Source organism: Lissotriton vulgaris, chromosome 1_1, assembly GCF_964263255.1.
Source record: "Lissotriton vulgaris chromosome 1_1, aLisVul1.2, whole genome shotgun sequence".
Classification (NCBI taxonomy): Eukaryota; Metazoa; Chordata; class Amphibia; order Caudata; family Salamandridae; genus Lissotriton; species Lissotriton vulgaris.
The window spans coordinates 914,265,970-914,291,002 of NC_141685.1; the positions used below are offsets into that span (position 1 = coordinate 914,265,970).

At 44.8% G+C, this 25,033-nt stretch overlaps 1 protein-coding gene across 2 annotated transcripts in view; it reads right to left on the reverse strand.

Moving 5' to 3' along the window:
• TYK2 (tyrosine kinase 2) overlaps positions 1-25,033 on the reverse strand; it is an 841,948-nt gene that overhangs the window by 713,580 nt on the left and 103,335 nt on the right. For both annotated transcript variants that reach the window (XM_086959057.1, XM_086959053.1), the window contains exon 2: positions 14,272-14,481. In XM_086959057.1, the coding sequence (XP_086815183.1) occupies positions 14,272-14,455 (184 nt within the window). In that variant the 5' untranslated portion in view covers positions 14,456-14,481. The remainder of the gene's footprint in view (positions 1-14,271; positions 14,482-25,033) is intronic.

Consider the following 25,033-nt stretch of genomic DNA (forward strand, 5'->3'; position numbering starts at 1 on the left):
TAGTTATGCAGCAGAATATCCTTGGTGCAACAACACCAACTGTTGCATGGCAAAACACTTACAAGGTCCCAAATGCGAGACTTATTGGCTATGCCAATGCTTGGTAATTCCAGCATTCTAGTAGGGATGGCCGCAACTCGCGATTTCCACTCCGCACAATTCTGCAAAGTTACATAAAAACTCTACAAGATTCCACGGAGTTCAGTGATTGGGCGAAATTCGACACATCACGCTGCACGTACCTATTTTATATATATTATATATTGGACATTTGCGTATGCCATGTATGCAAGCGCATGGGTGACCATCTTTGATGTTTTTTGTGAATCGTTATTACAAAAAGCATTGCAGGATGCCTGCCACTACATATGCATATGTGCAGACGCACGAGTAGCAACCTTTGAATGGTCAGAATGCTCCAGAAGTTGTCATTTACACCCTAAAGGACATTCTCAAGACAGGTGGTCATCACTTGTTTGGAGTTTACTATATTTTCAGACGTGAAAATTTCACAATAAAGTTAATTTTGAGTTTCTGGAAGATAAAAAACATCAATATGCATAGTGTAGATGTCACAGAAGTAAACATTCACCCAGAAATAACTGATTAGAGTAAAAGCTACCATTAATGTGGGACTTTAGATTGAGGAACTCAATAATGTATGGTAAAAACTGAATGGAAACTGAAATAAGAATATGTGGGAAAGGATGCAAGCATGCCTGCACAAACGCTGTGATGATGGTAATGGTGGGAGTGGTAATGGTAAGGGTGGCTGTAGTAAAGGTGTAGGCAACGGCTTGGAGTCCTGATAAAAGATGTATTAAGTCTAAAGCAATAAAAAACAAGCAGTGGCAAAACCAAGATGTCTTACCTACGAGAGAGCTATTGGCACTGTCAATGGCTTATTTTGCCATGTTGCACAGCAGCGCAACTGCTGTTTAGTAAGGCAGAAAGTAACAACAAAAAAGAACTGCTATGACTGTGCCAATGTGCTTCTTTTTTAGGTCTCGCCTAGCGAACACAGCACATGCGCTGTTTCGCCTTGGCAAGACTATTGTTGTCAGTTTGGTGCGCGAAGGGGACAAAACATGTGCGCGTCCTGACAGGCGATGTGCACTCCGTACGTGTGCACATCTCCTGTCCCCGCATGAACAGAGCACGCGCCATTTGCTTCCTATCTTCGCAAATCGCTGTGAAGGGTGATAACGTGCCACGGACAGCATCATGGGATTACACTTGCGCTCCTTTGGATTCTGAAAAGAACATCAACACTCCGCGGCACCCAGTAACTGTACCAGTGCTGGCATCAGAGATGGTCTATTGTTTATTTATTTTGTTGTGTGTATTGCACTTACCCCACAGCCCCCAGGCACTTCCTGTGTGTCATTTTCGGAGGCATTTCAAATAGTATCGTTAAATTGCATGTTTAGAAAAGCAGTGCCTCCTAATTAGGAGGGACACACATTTTTTAATGAATCTTGTTATTCTTCATTTTCGCTTTTTAAAAAAAATGCCCATTTTAAAACAATCCTTAGATTTCATGCTGTGGAATGGGTAAAGAGGTTCCCCCTCTTTATGCAAGTGTGGCTACGGGTCATGATTGGGTACTGTATGGTTGGGAGAAACCGTGGCTCAGGTAAGACCAGCACAATGAGGCTCCTGGTGGTGTTTGATGAGGCGCTCCTTAGGGAGGAATTCAGTGCTTAATTTGAGCCGGTTGAAACCGACACTTCTTTTTAGATTTTGATCCAAACAGGAGAGAAAAACAGAGAAGGAGGGAAAGAGGAGTAAGAAAAAGACGGAAAAAGAGTAACAAAGGGAGAAAGCAGGGATATAAATCCTACAAAAGTGAGATAAAGAGGCAGGGACTCTCTGGGGTGGATTAAAGAGGCATGAGGTGGATTTCTGGAGCCTTGGTATTGTGCATCCCGACCTTCGATAGTGGGGGCTGCGGGCTTCGTAACCCCTCCCACGCTGGTGACGGAACCGCTCCGTCACGCCCCTCAGGTGGGCTGTGCTGGTGACGGAACGGTTCCGTCACAGCCAGCTCGCCGCGCCTGTGAGGTGCTGATTTCGCCCCCCCCCCGCCCATTAGAACTGCGGCGGAATAGCCACCGCAGCGAAAGGGTTAAATAACCTTTGGGATCCGGCACTTATTCCATTGCAAATTAAGCTCAGGGAAGGATAGAGTAGCAGAAAATTAAAAAGAAATATTATTGTGCAAAAATATTACACCCTAAATAGCGACTTCCAAAATATTGTGGGGTAATTATATATGGACAAGAACAGATTTATTATATCTAACTCAAAATCTATGTACCTTGACAATATACATATACTATACTGAACTCCACATATACATATTGTCAAGACAGATGGATGTGAAGTTCAGTATAGTACACCTATGCTGGTCTATATGTGCAAAACTTTATAGTATTTTCGTAGTTGATATTTAAGTCACAAAATGTTTTCCAATTGAGTATTTTTATTCTATATTGTGATAAGTCCTTAAATGTTGCGGTTCTGGGTGTTTAAAGACCTTCCAATTACCGAACAACCTTTTTGCCTGGAGGTCTGAGCAGAGCGTCAGAATAATGTAACAAACTTGAGGGAGGGGGGGGGGGGGGGCTGCAAAGTACATTGAGGTGTCACCCCCTCCCCCCCTTCCGCAGACCCAATCAGGAGGGGCCCTCTTTCCCTGCACAGTACCGCACGGCCCCCCCGGGGCTCGCCCCCACCACGGGAGCTATTGTTAAGCCAGTGGATCTGAAACCTTTGATTTGTGAGAATGAAAAGTTCTCCTGAGAGGGTTTAAATTAAATACACCCCCACCTGCCCATTTTAGGCGAGTGTTGGTGCACGCATGTTATGTTGTACCTGTTACATCACATGGTAATGCTTTGAAAATGGAAGCAAATTTAGTTCAGATTTGTGCACCACTGTCAAACGTTCCATTTGGTTTCAGCTCGTGCCGTTCTATAACAAGAACAACAATAATAATATGGCTGCTACTACTTGTATTATTAAAATTAATACTACGAATATTGAATCATTATTATTCTTTTATATTATTATTGTTATTTTATATTATTATTATTATTATTGGCGTATTGTCTCGCCTCTAGGCGCTGCTAAGGTTTCCCCAGTTCTGGCCTGATTGGCCCACACTACATTCCGCAGAAATCGAAGGGAAGGTAAAACCTAATAAGCAATTTTTTGGTAGTGAAAGTAGCCGAGTCCTTTGGGGTGCAGTTTTCCTCTCCGTGGGGATTAAAACCTCTCCTTGAGGTCTGTATAGCGCTGCCAAGACCTATAATTTACGTTGCGCTACTAAAGACGCCACACGATGCTCATTGATTCTGCAAAATGTATTTATTTCAAAACATCTTCGGTGGTATGGCAAATGGAACAGGCGATTATGGCCGAGGCACCCCGAAGACAGAGGCAGTCCATCAGTGCGGGCATACAGTGCACATGCCCGCTTCTCCCAAGGCCTATGCATAAATGGAGGGCTGTTTAATGCGCGGCCACTAATCCCTCATCTTTCATTATTATGTTGTAATTGAATACTGAAATACTTCTGGGGTATTAGAAGCTTTGAAGAATTGCAAATCTCTGTTATTAGAGCTTCTGCCTTTCTCCCTCCCCGCCACTTTTTCTCACTGCCCCCTCGTGCTTGATCGCTCTTTCCTGCTCATTGTTGTCTTGCTTGTTTATTCCCTCTCTGAGTTTTGTATGTTTTATATATTTGTAATAAACCAAGTGGTGATCTGGGATCTACACGAGAATGGCAGTGACACAGCAATAAGTGTCACTGTGGGTTCAAAGGTGATTTATCGTTCAGCAGAATCATGTATGAATGCAATATACAATAAAAATACTAATTCATGCCTCCCCAGCCATTCCTTTGGGGACCTGCAATAATCTGAACTGTTGCACTTACAGGTCAGCGAGATGGTTAGTAGTTGTTTTGGTACCGTCATTGGCGGGGTAATGGGTGGTGCAAGCTGCAGTGGCATCCTGGTCAGGGACCTGGCACTTATTATTTTACAAATCAAGCACGGATTCAAAAGTTGCCCCACTCAAGTTAAGGGCCTAAACCACCCAGTAAAAAGGAGGAAAAATCTCAATGTTAAGGGCCTAAACCACCCAGTAAAAAGGAGGAAAATTCTTGATTATATCACCAAGTCAAAGGGCGACATTATTTTGCTGCAAGAATCCAAATTGTCCGAGGAAGACCTACGTTTCCTTAATATTCATTGGGCATCACACATCCTGTCCTCACCAGCTTCCCACAAAAAAGGAGGGGTTATTACCATCCTAGCGAAAAAAGCAAACCTTACTCTAATCTCACACTCACACGACGAAGTAGGCCGGCTGTCCATTACTAATCTTCTCAGGGAAGATGACCCTATTCATGTTCTAAATATATACGGCCCAAACGCAGACGACCCAGATTTCTGGGAATCGGTCTCACAGTCCCTAGAACCTATCCCTACGGATGATCTGTTGATAGTGGGAGGTGACTTTAATCTCCCCCTAGACCCGATCCTCGATAGGCAATCCAAATGTGCCTTCCACCATTCCCGCTCACATGACGCCCTCCTTCGCATATGTGACAGATATCACCTGAAAGACTCGTGGCGCCTACAAAATCCAGACGATAGAGATTACACGTTTTATTCTGCACCTCACAACTCCTATTCACGTATCGACTTCATATTCGTTTCAAGCCCCTTCACTCACCTTATAGAGGAGACAGAGATAGCCCCCAAACTAGTCTCTGATCACGCATGTATCAGAACCAAACTGGCTGGTTCCAGATCGATCTTACCACCTAGGAGATGGCGATTCAATGACGAGACACTTACAGATCCCGCAAACAAACTATTAATATCGGAGGCCATAGAGGATTATCTTTCTTTAAATGACACCCCCGACACTACACCTACCACCCTGTGGGATGCTCTGAAGGCCACAATCCGCGGGACCATCATCACAATTAGGGCAAGAGTAAACAAGACACTTAACAAAGAGCTAGTAGATCTAGAGCAGCAGATTACCTCACTCGAAACCCAACACAAAGCCAACCCGCTTGACTCTACCGTCTTTGATACTTTGACCAAGAAAAAATATGAATATAACACCATCACCAGCAAACGGGCGGGGGTATGGGTTAACCGATTCAAGGTCCTGAAACTGTGCGAGGGCAACAAAGCAGGGAAACTGTTGGCCTCCTATCTCAAACACAAACAGAAACTGACTACCATATCGTCCATTAAAGACTCAGGCAACGTCACACACACCAAACAATCTATCATCCTTAACACTTTTAAAAAATTCTATGAAGACCTTTACAAAAATGACAAGGTACTGGATGAAACTGCCTGCGCAAATTACCTCTCTTCACTCAACCTCCCGAAAATTTCGGAATCTGACAAATCCCATCTGGCCTCCCCAATCTCTGGTTCGGAAATCAGAACAGCGATTAACTCACTGAAGAACAATAAAGCCCCCGGCCCAGACGGCTTCACCGCACCCTTCTTTAAGGCCTTTGGGGACCAAATTAGCCCCACACTCCTAAAACTCTTTAACTCCACTGCAATCAATGGCGGTGTTTCTCCTTCAATGAGCGAAGCCACAATAATAGTACTGCCAAAAGAGGGGAAGGACCCACTACTCACTAAAAATTACCGTCCCATATCATTGATAAATCTGGACTGCAAGATTTATGCTAAAATCTTGGCGAGCAGACTAAACTCCATCCTCCACAAAGTAATTAGCCCCTCGCAGGTTGGCTTCCTAAAGAACAGGACGTCCAACGACAACACTAGACTACTATGCCACATCCTAGAAAAGGCAAAATCCTCCTCCGCGCCAATGGTAGCAATAACCTTGGACGCGGAAAAGGCATTTGATAAGGTTTCATGGTCCTTTCTGCGCCAGTGTATGTACGCCTTCAACCTGGGCGATACCTATACCAGGATGGTGATGGCCCTCTATTCGGCGCCTTCGGCCAGGATTGCTATAAACGGCACCCTCTCGGAACCGTTCCGTCTCTACCAGGGTACAAGACAGGGCTGCCCTCTCTCACCAGCACTCTTTCTCTTGGCCCTTGAGCCCCTCATTACAGACATCAAATCTAATAGAGACATCGCGGGTATCTCCTTTGGGGACACGCGAGTCAAGTTAGCTGCATATGCAGACGATATCTTGATTGCGACCGAAAAACCTACTACCTCCATTGCTGCCCTAATGACCTCGATAGACAGATACTCTTCCCTCTCCGGATACAAATTAAATAGGGATAAGTCCGAAGTAAAACCTCTAAATGTCCACACTTTGAAAGAGGTGTTGGGCGACTCCGGCCTGCTTTGGCAAACAGGAGTGATTAAATATCTGGGAATCGAATTCACGGATGAGTTATTGAGTACCCTTAAACATAACGAAAACAAACTCCTGACCAAAATCAAAAATCTGCTGGACGGCTGGTCACCCCGTTTCATCACTTGGTGGGGCCGTATCGAAACTATAAAAATGATGATATCACCCTTGGTTAACTACCTTGTCACGATGCTCCCACTCGTCCTCTCCAAAGAATTCCATGCTAAAGTAGATAAACACATCTCGGCTTTTCTATGGCAGGGCAAAAAAGCGAGAATTAGCTTAAAAAAACTTCGATTGGATAAGAAACTGGGAGGAGTTAATCTGGCGGACTTTAAAACATACCAAATAGCATTCTTAGCAAAACAGGGGTCTTACTGGATATCCTCCCAACCGGACTATAGCCCAGTTTGGCTGTCTGTAGAAAAAGCGATTCTGAAGGGGCTCAGCCCAAGCGCCCTACTCACTGTCAAACCCAGCCCCACCCTAGGTCCAGGTCTAATCTTCAAAAACACGAAAATGGCTCTCTTAAAAGTCAGTAAATATTTACCACATCAATTCCGAAATTCACAGTGGGAGTCGTTATGGCACAACACAACCATCACATACAAAGGGAAACCTCTCAATTACCAATCCTGGATAGACAAGGGCATCATATTCCCCCACCAACTCGTCGGAAACGCGCTACCCCTAACCTTTAAAGAAATTCAGGTTAAGTTCCACCTCAATAATATTGAATTTTATAACTTCCTACACATTAAAGTAGCTATAGCTAAGACTAATCTGAAAGATGCCACTCCTTCACTCCTAGACTTATTCCCCTCCCTTAACAAACAAGGACACCAAGTCTCTAGCTTGTATAAATTAATGCGTCCGCAAGCGTCCTCCCTAAATGCACCAACAATACTGGGACTCATTCTCCTCCGAACCGAACTCGGACACGATTTGGGCCAGAACGTGGGAATCCACCACCCGCCACAAAATATGCCCTACACTGTCTCAAACCAAGTTCTGGCTTCTACATAAAGCATTCTGGACTCCCAGGAGGTTGTTTCTTCATAAAATCAAGGACGATGACACGTGTTGGAACTGCTCAGGGGTGGGCGGAGATCTGGAGCACCTAGTCTTCAAATGCCCCTGTGTTCTCGTATTGGGACAAGATCTTTGGTTTCGTGAAGGAAGTCCTCCATATTACTCTACCAAGAGAATTCTCGTCGCTTGTACTAGGTTTTGCCAAAGCCGTCACTCTCAATGAAAACGATAGAGCCCTACTGGACCTGCTGCTGACGGCTGGGGTTAAAATCATTCTTAACAACTGGAAAAGCACGAACAAAGCCTCCTTCCCTCACTGGTTGAACTGGGTATCGTACTTGAGAGGTGCTGACAATATCTCCTTGACCTCCACCCCCGTGGAGACCCCCATCGAGGAAAATCTGGTCCTCGCTGGACACTCATTTGATACATACAAACCTCCTTGAATCTCGTCTACGAGGCCTAGAGCGTGTCATCACACAATGTTTCATTCTGATTGTTAGCCAATCTATGTTTTTGCACATTCCTAACCACAGAGTGACGACTCCAGCTCCCGCATGTAATACAGGTTTGGGTTACGAAAATGTACAGCTTATGTAGCCTCTGCGATAGTGGGGTGGTGCCTATCTCCTTCAAGGTCAGGCTCTACATGACACCAGTTATTATCGGAATGTATGTGGACATTTTAAGGGTATTTTATGTAACGTGATGGACTCATTGTTTTATGTTTTATGTACTCAATTGCATCATTGGTGACAATTTTCTGTATTCCTATTCATGTGACTGTAACTATTCGTACTGATCCGACTATTCCTGTACTGATGATTCTCTTTGCAGCTCCTAATAAAAAATCTTTTGAATTTAAAAAAAAAAAAAAAAGTTGCCCCACTGGTTTTCAGATCGAGTTTCCCCACATTAGTGACAATAATGGCAGGTACAAATATAACCAGCCTTTTCAATGCAATAGGCCTTGCACTTGCAAAAGTTTAAGCTATTTTTATTGTAAATGACATTGCCTTTTATTTATGTTTTGGTTTTTGAAACATAAATAAAAGCCATTGTCATTTACAATGATAATCGGTCAAACTCACGTAAATGCGAGACCTATTGCATTGTAAATGCTTGGTTTTGTTTACTGTCGGGTTAGAGGTAGGGGGCAACAGGAGAACAGGGCGCATGAGGTAACACGGAGGAAGAGGAATGGAGGCAACATGGAGGGAGAGGACTGGAGGCTTCACTGAGGGAGGGCTGGAAGGGACATGGTTGGAGGGAGATGGGCAGGAGGGGACTAAGGAAGGGTGAGTGAGGGGTGACAGAGGGTGGCGGGCTGGGCCGGAAGCATTTTTGCATACGCAAACTGGTATGCGACCCATTTGCGCATGCAATCATACCCAAGGGCCATGTACAACCCCTAATTAGCGAGTCGCCATTTATTTGCAACTGGCTAATTAGGATATGCGGCTCATTATTAGGAAGGGGCATTTGAAGTCCTATGTATGACTGTTTTGAAACCGCAATTGTGGTCGCAAAATAGTTGCAATTAACCACCTACTTCAAGTAGGTGGTAAAGCAATCGCAAACAGGAAGGGGTCCCCAGGGGACCCCTTCCCCTTTGGGAATGCATGCGAAAATATTTTTTTAGGGAAGGCAGTGGTCCCAGGGACCACTGCCTGCCCTTAAAAAATGAAACGAAAAAGTTCATATATTCTTTTTAAATGCATCCCGTTTTCCTTTAAGGAAAACGGGCTGCATTTAAAAAAAAATGCTTTATTTAAAAACAGTCCCAGACATGCAGGTCTACTGAGTCCAGCAGGCCACTATCCTTGGGAGGGCCAGCCATTCCTAGGGATGACAAGTGTTAGATCAACAATTGGAGTGCCCCAGGTGTATTACAACAAGGCTATCAGAAGAATATATAGAAAGGTTGGAAAGATTACAACGGAACCTAGATCTGGGAAATGTGAGAGGGCACGGCTTAGAGTGGTACGTGGACAAATTTGAACAAGTGGTTCAAAGCCTCCAGTGTGAACTCAGAAAGGACTCAAAAAATGCAAAGAGGCCCCAAAAGGTAACAGAGCCAAGGAAAGTGGTTCACTGAGGATTGCTTAAAAAAAGAAGAGGGAGAGAAGGAGAGAAGCACGGAGATTAAGGGTGAACTATGAACAGGAAAGGGCTGATAAGCTTGTAAGACTAAAAAATGAATATAACATGTTAATCAGTAGAGTGAAAAGAAGTCATAAAGAAACCTGCTGGGTAAAACTGCTGAAGACAATTGAGACAAAGAACTTGCGCCAGTTCTGGAAGCTGATACAATCAGCGGCAGAATTCCCTGTCGCATCAATGAATTGTGTGGTGGAAGAGGCGGCATGGGAAGAATATCTGTTGTATTTGTATAGCCCGGGTAGAGAACCGGAAGTTGGGGAGCCTCAGGAGTGGAGCAAGCTGGTAGAAGAGCACGAAACAGATTTCTCGCCCCTAAACATGAAAAACACAATAAAAACCCTGAACTTAACTAGGGCAGCAGGACCAGACAATCTCCCAGCCCTGATAATAAAATCACAGTTGAACTGGTGGGCAGAATTCTTCTCACTAATGTTTCAAGCTATCTTAGAAACTGGAAATATCCCCAATAACTGGAAAGGAGCAATAATCAGATCGGTGCATAAGAAAGGTGATATGCATGCCCCAAAAAACTACAGATTAATAAATGTGTTCGATATTGGGGAAAAGATCTTTGGAAAAATAATATTAGGAAAGCTTTAAGCTTGGGCGGAACAGGTTCCAGTAGTAACGGTTGAACAGGGTGGTTTTAATGAAGGCCTCTCAACCATAGACCACTGCTTTGGCCTTTGGGCTCTTGCCCGGAAGTCAATAGAGCAGAAGGGGAAGTTGAATTGCTGTTTTGTTGACTTCCGGGCAGCATTGGACTCAGTAAATCGCAAGTGTCTATGGGAATGCCTGACTAGGTATGGTATACCAGTGGGGCTATTGGCCATCTTAAAGGAACTACACAGTGGAAATTGGGCCCAGGTAATCAAGGATACACAAGGAGCTCTGATGCAGAAAATACCGGTAGGGAACGGGCTAAGACAGGGCAGCGTTTTGGCTCCCCAGCTACTTGCCTTATTCTTGGCCGACCTACCAGCAGTATTAGAAGTGGAAAGGAGTGCAAGCCCTAGAATGAGCAGAAGTAAAGTGGCATGTCTTTTATATGCAGATGACCTTGTGATACTGGACCAAATGGAGCTCAGGCTCCAAAGGAAATTAAATGTTTTTAGTAAATATTGTGAGGCAAAGTTTTTAGTTGTAAATATGGACAAAACAAAGAATTTATGCTTTGGGAAAAAAGGATAAAACGTTTACCTGGTTTTTAGGAGAAATAAAACCGGGGATTGTAAAAGAATATAAATATTTGGGCCTCTGGTTTGACAGTGCCCTAAAATGGCCAAAAAGAAAAAACTTATCTTCAATATGCGGTCTGAAAAAATTTAACAAGGAATATGGGGACATGTCCCACAGACAAATTCTAAAAGCATATGAAGCAATGATCTCCTCACAGATATTGTCTGGGGCAGAAGTCCTGTACTTAAGTGGTATATGCAGATGGGACCTGGAAGAAGGGAAGATCCTAAAAACCTTATGTCTCTGCCAAGCTCCGCAATGATCCAGGTTGTTAGAATGGAGACAGGAACAACAGCATGGAGCATTCTGATCCAAATGTCACTTTTAAGATTTTGGAAACAACAGAATCCAGGGGGTAGGAAGAAGGTCTCACAATGGTGTAGGAATGAGATCCAAAGTAGCAGCCTCAAGTGGGCTAAGGAAGCAAGAAAGAAACTCCTGTCTATAGCGGAGAGACTAAAGGTGAGCCTAATTCAGCACTCACTTGAGTTAGAATTTACCAAGTGTTCACTCAGACTCCAAGGTCAGGAACAGTCAAGGAAGAATGACTTGGCTTACCCGAGTATGAAAAAATCAGTGCAAGGTACAAGAAACTCATGGGTAAAAGAATCATGGTACCCGTCCTTGGATACCTTGCTAAACTATGAGCTTAGATATGAAATCCGAAGAATATGAATTGGTATTAACCCCTGGCAGTTGGAGGGAAAAATAAAGGCCGAAATGATACATGCTGATGGAACTTGTAAAGGTACTCTGCACATATTGGTAGATTGTCTAGAAGTTTTAGCTTTGAGGAAAGTGTTTTTATGTCCAATTTTCTTAAAATATGGAATAAGGTCACAAGCTCAAGCAACAGTAATGCTTACAGAAATGTCAAATCTTGATATTGCCATTGCACTGGGGAATTACATGAAGGGGATAAAAATGTTCCTGCGGGATAGACAGAAGGGGGGGGGGGGGTAGTAATTCTATCCCACCTTCTAAGATCCCCTCATCCAGTTTATGCAATATATCTCGGCTTAATGTATATACTACTGACATGTGTCGAATTGTTGCTGCTATTATGTAAAGGAAGTGGCTATCGTATTTTTAATATGTACACATGTGATAAGGTATTTTTTAATTAATTGTACCGTTACTTATTTATTTAGATTCATATATATAATATTGAATTTAATTGGGTTAAAAGGTTGCTGCAATTGGGGAAAGACCAAGGATTCCGTACCCTTATTATGAATATATTATAAGGAAGTTTTAATGAATTTAATTGTAATTTATCTATTGTGGTTTCCCGTTGTGTTTAAAGACCATGGTCTAACTAAACAAAGAGTTTGACATGACATGAGATGACAAGACATTCCCAATGGGGTCGCAAATTGCGAGTGGCTCAATAATATTTTGGAGCCTCGCTTTTTGCGGCCCCATTGGTAAATCGCTAATTGTACATTTGCAACTCACAATTTTTTCCCAATTTGCGAGTTGCAAATGGTCGAACATCTGGCTCTTAGCACCCAACCCTTGCTTACCATTGATTGGTATCACAGTCACTCTCAATTGCCTTCTCCTTATTCGTTTAGTGTGTGTAGTTTTTTTCTCCTGCTCTTGTCTTGGCCACACCCATAGAGCATGGCTACAATACTGTGTCCTTATACTGCCTGCTTTTCAGGTGCTATTTTTTCCTTTTGTTTAAGCACTATACAAGAGTGCAAGTGTCTTCCAGTTGTCTCGCTAGTGTGCATCTCTTTACTTCTTTGCACTTCTCTCTCTCTCATCCAGGTGCTTCAACCCCGGCGTCTTCAGATGTGCTTGCCCTCTTGTGATGCCACACACCACCTGCGATGCTTTCTTGTCTGTTTTTCTACCACTATGACCTCCAAATGCTCTCTCTCGCACGTTTGCTTTTCTCCCCCGTCCTCCTTGCTACTGGTTGCTTTCCCACTCTGCCGTTTGCAACCCCAGGCCCGTGGGGTTGCTCCCCCAGGCCCGTGGGGTTGCTCCCCCCATCTGTTTCCTCAGTATTGCTTCTGCACCGCCTGTGTTCCTTCAGACCAACACCCCCATGTTGCTTCCCTCTACCCACTTACAAAGAAAAACCCTTTCATGCATTTCTTTTTTATAATGGGTCAATCGGAGTTGGATTGGCAAATAAAAATACAGAAGCTGCAGCGTAATTTTGTAGGCATCCATATGCTTGGTGTGCATGGCTACAATATGAAACAATATGCATTTTTTCCATTTTAACCATGATGCACTGTGTTGGCGATGCTGTACAGCACTGCTAAAAAATACTGACAAAGCCAAAAGGTCCCAAATGCGAAACTTAAGGACTTTTCCAATGCTTGTCCATTACCAATAGTAGATAAATGAGTAAATAAAAAAATAAAAGAAGCAGCACAAAATCTTTTTTTTGAGGTTTATGGCCAGATGCAATTTGCCGCTTGGTCCTCACCCCAATCCCATCAAAAAGAAAAAAAATATGAAAAAAAGACAATGGGCATGTGGGGCAATGATAGAGAGGGTGAGGAGAAGCAATGGGGTGGGCGGTTAAGAAACACATAAGTGAGAAAGCAACACAGAGCAAGGAGGAAACATAGCTTGGCAGGAGCAGCAGCACACAAGTACAAAAGAGAAAGCACTAGCAATACCACAGAGAGAACAACACAACGTTTGGGGTAGGTATTTGGTAGGGGGGAGAAGTCGACATGGACGGTAGTGGGAACACATATGCACTCTCATGTAGTGTTTAAGCAAATAGAAAAAAGTAGGTCCCTTAAAGTGAGTAGTGGAATGATGGGAAACGCCCAATCAGAAAGACAGTAAAGAGGCTGTGCTCCAGAGGAGGGACAAAACAAGATGGACAAGCTGGGATAAGGAAAGCAATTAAATAAGAAGCAAGTAAGTGATTGCAACAATAAATCTAACTTTAACAAATGGGCAGGCTTCATGGCCCTGTGGAAATCCCACAATAGATATTTTGTCCCTAAAGGGCTTGTGCAGTCTGACAGACTCGACCTAAAAACAGCCACTCCACTAGGGTTAATGGCATAGCATCATAGGATCATAAGTAAAAAGAAATTTTTAGAAAGAAATAAAAAGCTAATGGTAAAAAGGTGCTGCCAGAATTGCCCCCCCCCCCCCCAAAAAGAAGGGAGATGTGAATAAACATGTTTCCAGTTGGGTGAGTAATACTGAGCTTGCACCCCCTCCTATGTCCCAAATATAATCAACTAGAATACAGAATAGGCTGTATATAGATGTCTTACATCAGTTTTATCCAAGTACATTTTCAGCAAACAGAGTAGACAAAAAAGAATTTCTCAAGTCTGCACTAGGATCAGAGTGCCGTAACCGCATTGTGCATAGTATCCATGTTTAAGAAATTACCATCCCCTTACCATCCGGTCTAGAATGTGCAAGAGATCCAAGATATTCAAATCATCCCTCCTAGCTTACCTATTTTCTGTGAGACTTCAATGCAGAGATCCTCGGCAGTCTTCAAACCTTGCGTGTAGCGGAGGTACTGGTTTTCACCACTACTCGAGTAGAACCTTACATTCAGCCCTCCGCTGCCAGCAGTGAACTGGCAGCCCTCCATATCCGACTCGCTGTGCTTCACCGCACAGTGGCACAGTGGCATGTTCTACAGGTTTCCACTCTGCTCTGCTGCAAGACAAAAGTAGAGCAGGGGTATAAGATATCTGGTGCTTTTTTTGCTACAAGTTAGCAAACAGAAGACTAAAAAAAGCAAAGTGAAAGAGACATTTAAGATCAAGAAAGCTCAGGTTGCGAGTTCATTAAGGCACACCCACATTACAGTTTGCAGCCCCAGGGAAGGCGAGGAATTGGATCACATCCAGCGGGTATTTGTATTGGCAACAAAGGAAGAGTGAGATGAGGAGGAAGGAGACGTCGTGTGCAACTGGGATACTGTTGCTCACACAGCGGCGCACAGAAATGGAGCCAACACTTATTCTGCAGTCCTACACCATGAACACTTCAATCAATCAATCAATCAATCAATCAGTGACACTTATAAAGCGCGCTACATACCCGTAGGGTCTCAAGGCGCTGGGGGGGGGGGGGGGGGTGCCGCTACTGCTCGAACAGCCAGGTCTTCAGCTTCTTCCTGAAGGAGAGGTGGTCTTGGGTCAGGCGCAGGTCGGACGGGAGGGAGTTCCAGGTCTTGGCGGCCAGGTAGGAGAAGGACCTTCCTCCTGTAGTCGCTCTTCGGATGCGGGGGACGGCGGCGAGGGCGTGGTTGGCTGATCGGAGGTGGCGTTTGGGAGCGTAGAAGTTGACTCGGCTGTTGAGGTAGCTCGGGCCTTGGTCGTGTAGGGCTTTGTGTGCGTGGGTGAGGAGGCGGAAGGTGACTCTCTTGTTGACGGGGAGCCAGTGAAGGTCTCTGAGATGTCCGGAGATGTGGCTGGATCGTGGGATGTCGAGGATGAGTCTGGCTGAGGCGTTTTGGATCCGCTGGAGTCTCTTCTGGAGCTTGGCGGTGGTCCCGGCGTAGAGGGCGTTGCCGTAGTCCAGTCGGCTGGTGACGAGGGCCTGGGTGACGGTCTTCCTGGTCTCTGTGGGGATCCACCAGAAGATCTTCCGTAGCATGCGTAGGATGTTGAAGCACGCCGAGGAGACGCTGCTGACTTGCCTGGTCATGGAGAGGGAGGAGTCCAGGATGAAGCCCAGGTTTCGTGCATGGTCAGTCGGTTTGGGTGCGGTGCCCAGGGCGGGAGGCCACCAGGAGTCGTCCCAGGCGGAGGGAGAGGAGCCCAGGATGAGGACCTCCGTCTTGTCCGAGTTCAGTTTCAGGCGGCTGGTCGTCATCCACTCGGCTACCTCTTTCATCCCTTCGTGTAGGTTGGCTCTGGCGGCGGCGGGGTTGTTGGTCAGGGAGAGGATCAGCTGGGTGTCGTCGGCGTAGGAGATGATGCTGAGGTGGTGTTTGCGTACGATGGCCGCGAGGGGGCTCATGTAGACGTTGAAGAGGGTGGGGCTCAGGGATGATCCTTGGGGGACGCCGCAGATGACTTCGGAGGCCTCTGACTTGAACGGTGGTAGGCGGACTCGCTGTGTTCTTCCGTCGAGGAAGGAGATGATCCATTCCAGCGCCTTGTCCTGGATTCCGATGTTGCTGAGGCGCCATATTAGGGTGCGGTGGCAGACCGTGTCGAATGCCGCGGAGAGGTCTAGGAGGATGAGGGCCGCTGTTTCTCCATTGTCCATCAGGGCTCGGATGTCATCGGTGGCGGCGATGAGGGCGGTCTCGGTGCTGTGTTTGGCTCGGAAGCCGGACTGTGAGGGGTCGAGGGATCCGTTCGTCTCGAGGAAGGCGGCCATCTGCTTGTTGACGGTCTTCTCGATGACTTTGGCTGGAAACGGGAGAAGCGAGATGGGGCGGTAATTCTTGAGGTCGGTGGGGTCCGCTGTTGGTTTCTTGAGTAGAGCGCTGAGTTCGGCGTGTTTCCAGCTCTCGGGGAAGATGGCGGTGTCGAAGGATGTGTTGATGATGTCTCGCAGGTGGGGTGCGATGACAGCGTCGGCCTTGTTGAAGATGTGGTGAGGGCAGGGGTCGGTTGGTGATCCGGAGTGGATGGAGTTCATCGTGCGGATGGTGTCTTCTGTGCTGATCGGGGTCCAGGCGTGGAGGGTGGTGGTGGGGGGGGGGGGCTGGTCGGTCGAGGTGTGCGTTGGTTGGTTGTTGAAACTGCTGTGTATGTCTGTGATCTTGTTGTGGAAGTATGAGGCGAGGGAGTTGCAGAGGTCTTGCGATGGGGTGATGTCGTTGTTTCCTGCGTTGGGGTTGGAAAGCTCTTTCACGATGTTGAAGAGTTCCTTGCTGTTGTGTGCGTTGTTGTCCAACCGGTCCTTGAATGCTGTTCTTTTGGCGGCGCGGATCAGCTGGTGGTGTTTCCGGGTGGCAAGTTTGTAGGAGGTCCTGTTGTCCGGTGTCGGATCCCTTTTCCAGACTTTCTCGAGGGCTCGGCAGTTCTTCTTGGAGCTCTTGAGTTCGTCGGTGAACCATGGGGCCTTCTTGCTGCCGGGTCTGCTAGGCGGGGTCCTCAGCGGGGCGAGTTCGTCCGCGCAGTTGCTGATCCACTTCGTGATGTTATCGGCGGCCTGGCTGGGGTTCGCTGAGCTGGCAGGAGGGTGTTGGCTCAGGGAGGTGGCGAGCTGGTCTGCTGTGATCTTGTTCCAGCTTCTGCGGGCGGTGTGATGCTGGTGGTGGTGGGTCGTCGTTCTCTTGAAGGTGAAGTGGACGCAGCTGTGGTCCGTCCATTGAAGCTCTGTGGCGTGGCTGAAGTCGATGTCTGTGCTGGATGAGAAGATCGCAATACTAGTAGCTTAGGGGCAGATGTATCAAGATTCCATTGTGCGATTTCTAAATAGCGATTTTTAAGGAATCGCTATTTAGAAATCACAAAATGGGATGTATGTTAAAAAAAAAAAAACGCTATTTTTTAGCGTTTTCTTAATCTTCCTTATTTGCGAATTCGCAATTTGCGAATTCGCAATTAAGGAATAATTTCCCATTCATTCCTATGGGCCAGGAGGCCCATAGGAATGATTGTGAAATTTATCTCAATTTGCGATTCGCAATTTGCTAATCTCTAATTGAGAATAATTTCAAGGATGCAGGGGTGTCTCAAGGACACCCTGCTGCACCCCTGAAATGTACATGTGTGCATATGGCGCAGATACATGCCCTATGGGCATGTGTGTGCGTCACATGCAACCTTCAAAAAATGCCAAATTGTGCATTTTTAAAAGAATTCGCAAATTAACATCAACTACAAGTTGGTGTTAATTTGCGATTTCTTAACCAAAATTCGCAATTGAAAACTGCTACATACATAGCATTTAAGGAATCGCAAAATTGCGATTCCTTAAATGCTATGGCAAAATAAGGAATCGCACATTTTTGCGATTCCTTAATTTGCGAATTTTTGATGCATGACAAAACATGCAAATAGACCGTTTGCGATTCGCAAACGGCTTGATACATCTAGGCCATTTATCACTATGTTCTACTGTGCAAGCAGTCGTCAATGCAGTGTGTCCTCGATAATGCTTAGTTGTGTCTCAGGCTTGGAAACAGATTCTCAAACAGCACTTTCTCACTTCAGTGAACCAAATTTTGTAAGGCAACGTCAGCACACATTCAGAAATATGGAAAATGTAATCATCCCGAAGAGTATTCAAACTTTACAATTACAAGATAATGCCTTAAACAGGATTCTAGCTGCTTTCCGATCTATTGCTTGATCTCTGGACTGAGGCCCAAGGACTGATTCAGAGTCAATCTCAAATCTAACCACAATGGCAAGATTGTGGGAGATGTATGGATGCACTTCTCTTCTCGACAAACACACACCTCAAAGGCACTACTAGGTTTGCAGCATTATGAGTGAAAAGACCTTTCTGGCACTTGTGCATAGCACCCAACTCTCCCCATATGTAGGTTCAGCCTTAATATGCACAGTCCAACCACACAGCAAGCCGCAACCTCTACCAAAACTAGGATCAACTTTCAACATCTTCATGCTAAGGCAGCAGCAGCAGCAAATTCATTATTGCACGATTAAAGCACATATCTGGCTCTCAAAAAAACTGCTTTCACAAATTCAAAACATGCCCCTCTTCTGCTCACACAAGCACTAACTTACAAATCCTGACAATGTAAAAACACTACAAGACTGTAAATGTAGTAGCTACAACAATGCCCAACAAAATGGTGGCGACTATGGCTAGGTTAGCTCTGAAATCCGTATTTATTAATTAAAACCAGGCCATGCCTTTTCTAAGATGCTCTCCTAAAACAACATCATCCCATCTGAATGTCATTTAGGCACCATTTCGATGCACAATTTGAGGAAAGGTGACTTCAGCAGCTGACACCCTACCCACGGGAAGCCTGCACTTGAAAATAAAAGGCTTCAAAACGTGCCCTCTTGAAGACAGGCTAAAATCAACCAATTTTCTTTCTACTTGCTTTCTTTGCATTGCAAACTGCTGGTGCACTTAGTGCACACTCCGCCTCCCTCTAATCAATGTCTTTCAGGATATACCCAACACACAGGTGTGAACATAACTGCTAAAATAAAAGAGCGGGAACTATTGCACCTTATTATATGAAAATTGTCTCAGGTTTAACAGAAGTGCCCGTGTTAAGCCCCATTCCTTAATGTGCCTTGTTATGAAAAAAAATAGTTCCACAATGTGCCTTATTAGAGAAGGAAAAGTTATAACATTGTAAGTAGCAACACTGAAAAAACATTGACAAAGCCAATAGCTCGCATAGGTGAGTCCTAATGGCTTTGCCAATGATTGTTTCTACATTTATGACGTACCACTTGAGGGCTTTGTCTGACCTCCGTAGCGTGTATAAATGCCCTAATTAGCCGGGCAGGGTCTGCAAGCAGTGGGTGCGCATTGACAAGCCTGGCTGTCAGTTTCTGCGAAGCGAACTGTGGACTCAATCGTCGTGATAGCGCCTATAATTACCGTCCTGCGGCTTTCAATTAACAATGCATGCCACTTATTTCCTCTCCATGAACTTGATGAGGCATTTGCTAGTTGCAACACAGAGATTATTATCAGTTACTGAAACAATAATTCACCCTGTTTCTAGTGTTCTGCCACAGACATCGAGTTTGCAAAACAAGTCAACAGAAGATGGACATAATCCAAGTGCTGAATCCCGAATATCTGCATAGTTTTGACACTCTAGGTTGATGAATGCTTTTCCATGAATATTCATTATAATCTAAATGGAAGGGAGATTTGAGGTCACCATGGATGAGCTTTTTAAATAAAGGTCGGTGTTGCCACGGTTGGCAGGGCGGCAGGCAAAACACAGGCACTTCTAAGGAGAGCTCAAACAAAAAGAGAATACAAGTAGCTATAAAAGCCTGAACAGTGGAAGGACACAAGTACTTGGGAAATGTTTCAGGGAGGTTGGAATGCAACGGGTTTCCTAGCTGCTGTCCTAATTTTAAAATACAACAATAATCAGGGTTCAGTGGGCCCCTCAGGACTCTAGGCCCAAGTGCAACTGTATCTGCTGCGCCAATGAAAGCTAAGCCCCAGAACGGCTAGAACTAGACTGCACCAAAAGCTAACTCACTGATAGATCATTATTAAGGTTTTTTTCCCATTTTCGTAAGCAGATCTATGGGTATGGTTCTTTTAAGTCCCTTGAAAATTGGTTTATGTCAAAAGAAGGGGTACTTTACCTGCGCATGCTACAGAGAATGCATGCTGATGTCAATCCTGATCAACTATAGTTCCATTGGGGAATAGGCATGGCCGAAAGTGCAGAGCTTGAAACCTCAGCAAAAGGGACAGCTCCAGCAGAAGGGATTGAGCAAAGGAAGCTGTTTTTATTTGTTAAGCATGGTGGGCACCCTCACTGCAGCCATCCTTTGGTCAGGCTTGTCCATGGCGGTCTCCTACACACTGCTTTCTGTGCACTTCTTTTCTTTTTTAAATAACTCGTTCTGCAGCAATAGTGACATTGAGCGAAGTTATGTTCTCTTTGGAGACAGCAGAACAGGAGGCAACTCTCTGGATGCATGGCTGAGTTGCATCAGGGAGGACAGAATCTGCGTGAAGCTCCATTTCCACTATGCCCAGAGCTGCATGGCTGCCCATCTTCATCTCAGTTTGGGTGGATGTTAAAGGTGAACAGCTCTAGATCGGTTGCTTGGCTATATGGCTAAGTTACTGTTGTAAAGTGCATGTACCATCACAGTCTCCCTAACTCCTGCTTCCCTGTGATTTCACGGTAAAGCCAAAATACTATGGGTGGGATGGGAGCCACACGCAAGGGTTTGTGGACAGTCCATGGTGCTGCAAATGAGACAGAGTTCAGTGAAATCTGACGACCCTCAGTTCTGTGAGCTTGATAAGGGGGCTAGGCAAAGATTGATTGGCTCTGCAAGAGCAAATGGATTCAGTGGCTTCTCCTGCAGGGTGGTAGAGGGATGTGGCACTAAGAGGAGGTTTGGTTCCTTAGCTGGGTCAGTAACAATATCCATTCATATAACGTCATCTTTCAATATGGATCTCAATGGGGTATTAAAATGTGCTAATGTGTGATAAAGCTCTAAACTACTTATTCTAGATTAGTGGCTTAAATTATGTAGAGAAGACCGATTGTACAAAGCTTTTTCAAATCTGCATCCTTTTGCTTAGAGAATGGCGATGACATTTTGGGGGCAAGCATTATTAACAACAATTATGCGATCTTTCCGGCTCATCCTTATGGTACAATATAATGATCTTGTTAATGGCAAAACATTGTTCAGGTGCTCATCATCTAACTAGGTAAGCTTGTAGTAAAACTAATACTACTAAAATTTCAAAGCGGGTACTTGGTGCCATTTCACCTAGTCAAGAAGAAATGTAATCTTCAAAGTAAGAAGATGATTGACATAAGAGACCCCATTAGTTTGTCGGGCAGGTCACCACCGCCCTCATTGTGGTGGCGAACCGCCAGACATATTCCCCGCATGCAAATTCCCTCGCCACATTACTATGGCGGGGGGGACCCCGGTGGACGGAAAGACCGTTTGCCGGTTTTCCACTCGATGTTAATATGGGGGTGGTGTCTGGTAGACACCGCCATCCATATTAGTATGCATGTGGGGACATGCCTTTCCGTGGCGAAAGGCAGGCGGTCTTCTACATTGGGGGCCCGTAGCACGCCCCCAAGGATTCTGGGAGGTGGGCGGTGCACATGGGGGGTACCTATGGTACTCCCCTGCATTCAATGTACAACGTGGCAGGCACCCGCGGGGTGCCTGTCACGTTGTGCATTGAAAGGCACTACCTGCATTTCTGGCATTGCGGCGGGCAGTGCTTTCAGCACCGTCCGCCGCAATGTCAGAAATTCGGGATGAGCGCGCCAGTGTGGTGGGCGCATTTTAATGGGATGTGCGGGAACGCCGCACCCTTAGCAGGCGGTTCCATTTCCCAGTGGTATGGCGGTTGGACAAAGACCGCAACCATACTAATGAGCCCCAAGGTGTTTTGTCACTCAGAGAGTTATCATATCGTTAAAAAAATGAAGTGGGTACTTGCAGTTGTTTCACCCATCATTCTTAGAAGGACGTATTTCAACTTCCAAGTTTTAAAAACATATTAAATCATCTTCTCCTGCATAAAGAGCTCCCAAAATTTATCACTCAGTGGTTAGAGGAGCTAAGTCTCTAACTGAAGCATTCGGACTTGGTGTCTGCTTTGCTTGGTAATCTACTGAAATTCTTGAATTTAAATCTCCGGGTTATGGAACAGAAATGTTGTTTGGAAAATTATGCACATTTCTTCAGATACCTGTTGTGATAGCATGACTAATTTTTGGTAAAGTATTTCTGCTCATCTAAATCTGATATCGGGCTTAAACATTAACCCCATCCACGCAGGGCTAATTCCCCTGCGATGCGGGGGGGGGGGGGGGTCACACGTGGCGCCGCAGTACTCATGACGAGTCCAGCTCGTCATGCTGCACAGTGGAGCTGTGCTCATGACGAGCTGGACTAGTCATGACTCCGCCCACTCAAATAGAACGCTCTTACAGGCGGGGAATCAGCTGCGCGTGGGAGGGCTGCGGCAGTTATGACAAGCTCAGCTCGTCATGAGCACAGCTCGACTGTGCCTCAGGACGAGCTCAGATCTTCATAAGCATGGAAGGGGTTAAGTGCTCTGCCCCTTAGACTTTTTTCAACACAATGGGTCTCTCTCCTCTTTACAGTGCAATGAACAGAGCTTTGCTTTCAGTGCATCAATCATAGAAATTAAAATAAATCAGAAGCTTTGAGAAGATGATACAAAACCGAAACATAGAGTCTTGGTTGAACAATGTGACCATTGGGTTATCCATGAATGGAGGTATTTCATCAGTGCAATTCTATGTTGGATAAATCTGCGAATGTACCTGGACACTTTCAAGAATTCTACAATGAAAAATCTTTTTTTGTTCTACTTTGACCCGTAACATCATTTTTATTTTTTTGTGTTTCCATATAAATGGTGTGAATTTGATTAGGTAGTTATTTTGTTTTTCCCATTTACTATTAAAAAAACTTTTTACATGTACTTAAAACATGCTATATCATTTTAATATGTATTTTACTGCTAATTCAGGAAACTTACTCATATTCTCTTGTGGTTCTTGTTCACAGAAGAATGCTCATGGTAATCCACTCTTAAATTATGGTGTAATCACAGGTGTAATTGATTCCCAATAAAAATGTACAATGGAAAAAAATGAATTTACAATTTCCAACCTAGATTGATTTCACAGGATGTCACTCTCCCCAAGTCTACACTTATACTATCCTACCACCTCCTTTTCAATCAGGTAACACCGGCACTGGATTTCCAAATAGATTACTCATGAAGTTTAGAAGCTGTCATATCATGACCAATCCTAGTCTTGGAAAGAGCTTCTATAATAATGACATCCAAGCAGACTCCCGGACAGCGCTTCTTTTGATCACCTCTTCGACAGGTATTTCTCAAGAGTAACTAAATTTTACGAACAGCCTTTAAAAAAAAAACACTTCCAAAGTGCCCATGTTGGGCAATAATAATAGGACACAGGAGCACTGGTATCTTATTTTGATGGTAAAGTTAAATCTGACATTGTTCTACCCACCACGTCCAGTTACTGTGCTTGCAAGCTCTTTTTGTTTAAAAAAGAAAGCACTATACCAAGCATCCCCTTTACTGGGGCAGCCTAATTATGCAATACAGCTGTCTGACAAAGTCATCCATGGACTTCTGAAGTTAATTGAAAGAAAGAATGGTTTTTAGATGTCAGAGAAAGGGCGCACTGCCAGTATGGAAGCACTGTAGGACTAAGTAGGATGTGGTGCAACTGGGTGAGTGGATAACCATATAACCACTCAAAGGATAGTCAGCAAGCTATACTGATCCAACGTGACAAATAGAGACATACCCTATGCACACACTTGAAAGGTACAAAAAATGGGCACAATATGTCCAAATGCAAATGTTCAATACAGTGCAGAGAAACAACAATAATATGCAAGTTGATGTAAATGAATAAACGAGTATTTGTAAAGAAATCTTGGTCTCCTTGTTTTAATCAATCACAGCTTGTGAACAACCAGCTTGCAAGCGTAATGCGCTTGTTGTGGGTTGCCCGGGAGAAGGTGTAGAAGTCAATCACTTTATATCTATACTTGTTCGTATCCCGCGAATATTAAGAATTGCTCAATGGCCTCGTCCGGACTTGATGTCTTATAGACGTCTTTTCCCTCTTGTGTTCTCCCGGGTCTCTGTGTTCGGAGAGCTAATTTAATTCATTTCGAAATTGAGATTGGACGGTTTTGGGCCCTTCCGGGTCGGAAATATCACCGGAAGAGCGACCGCTTGGTCCAAACACAACCATTGGAGCCCTGAAGATTCGCGAGATGCGATGAAACACGTGTCGGCTGGTTGTTCACAAGCTGTGATTGATTAAAACAAGGAGACCAAGATTTCTTTACAAATACTCGTTTATTCATTTACATCAACTTGCATATTATTGTTGTTTCTCTGCACTGTATTGAACATTTGCATTTGGACATATTGTGCCCATTTTTTGTACCTTTCAAGTGTGTGCATAGGGTATGTCTCGACTTCTGAAGTTAATGCATTAGATCATTTTGGCACACTGGCCTACTGACTAGCCACATATCTAAATACAGTCATGCATAGACCCATAGGCACCAAGACATAAAGAGGAAAGTGGAACAAAGTCTATAGAGAGATAGTCACAAGGATGTGAAATTAATGCCAACTATAATAAGGAGAAGGTGTACCCCCTACCTCAAGGATGACTTTACGCCAATGGGAGGAGACAACTCATTCGACGAAAGCCAACCTTCCAGCAGGAGAAACTCCTCTAACACCAATTCTAGCAATAGCAGTTGGGGCATCAATGGCAGCAGACGAGGTCAACGCCCCCCATTTTTTATGTATGAAGGACCACCATTTCAGGGTACCGCGCTCTTGCAGCATCCTATGTTCCATTAGGGTCCCTAAAAATTCTACCCCCATGTTCCTACTCCACCTTTTTTAGACAGAGGTTGGGGCAGAAGAAGAGGGCGCAGAAGAGGAAACAAACTAGTGCAGTGGCAAGACTCACCGCAGCAATCTGTACAGACTCGGAGACAGACAGGGAAGAGAAACCGATTGTCAATCT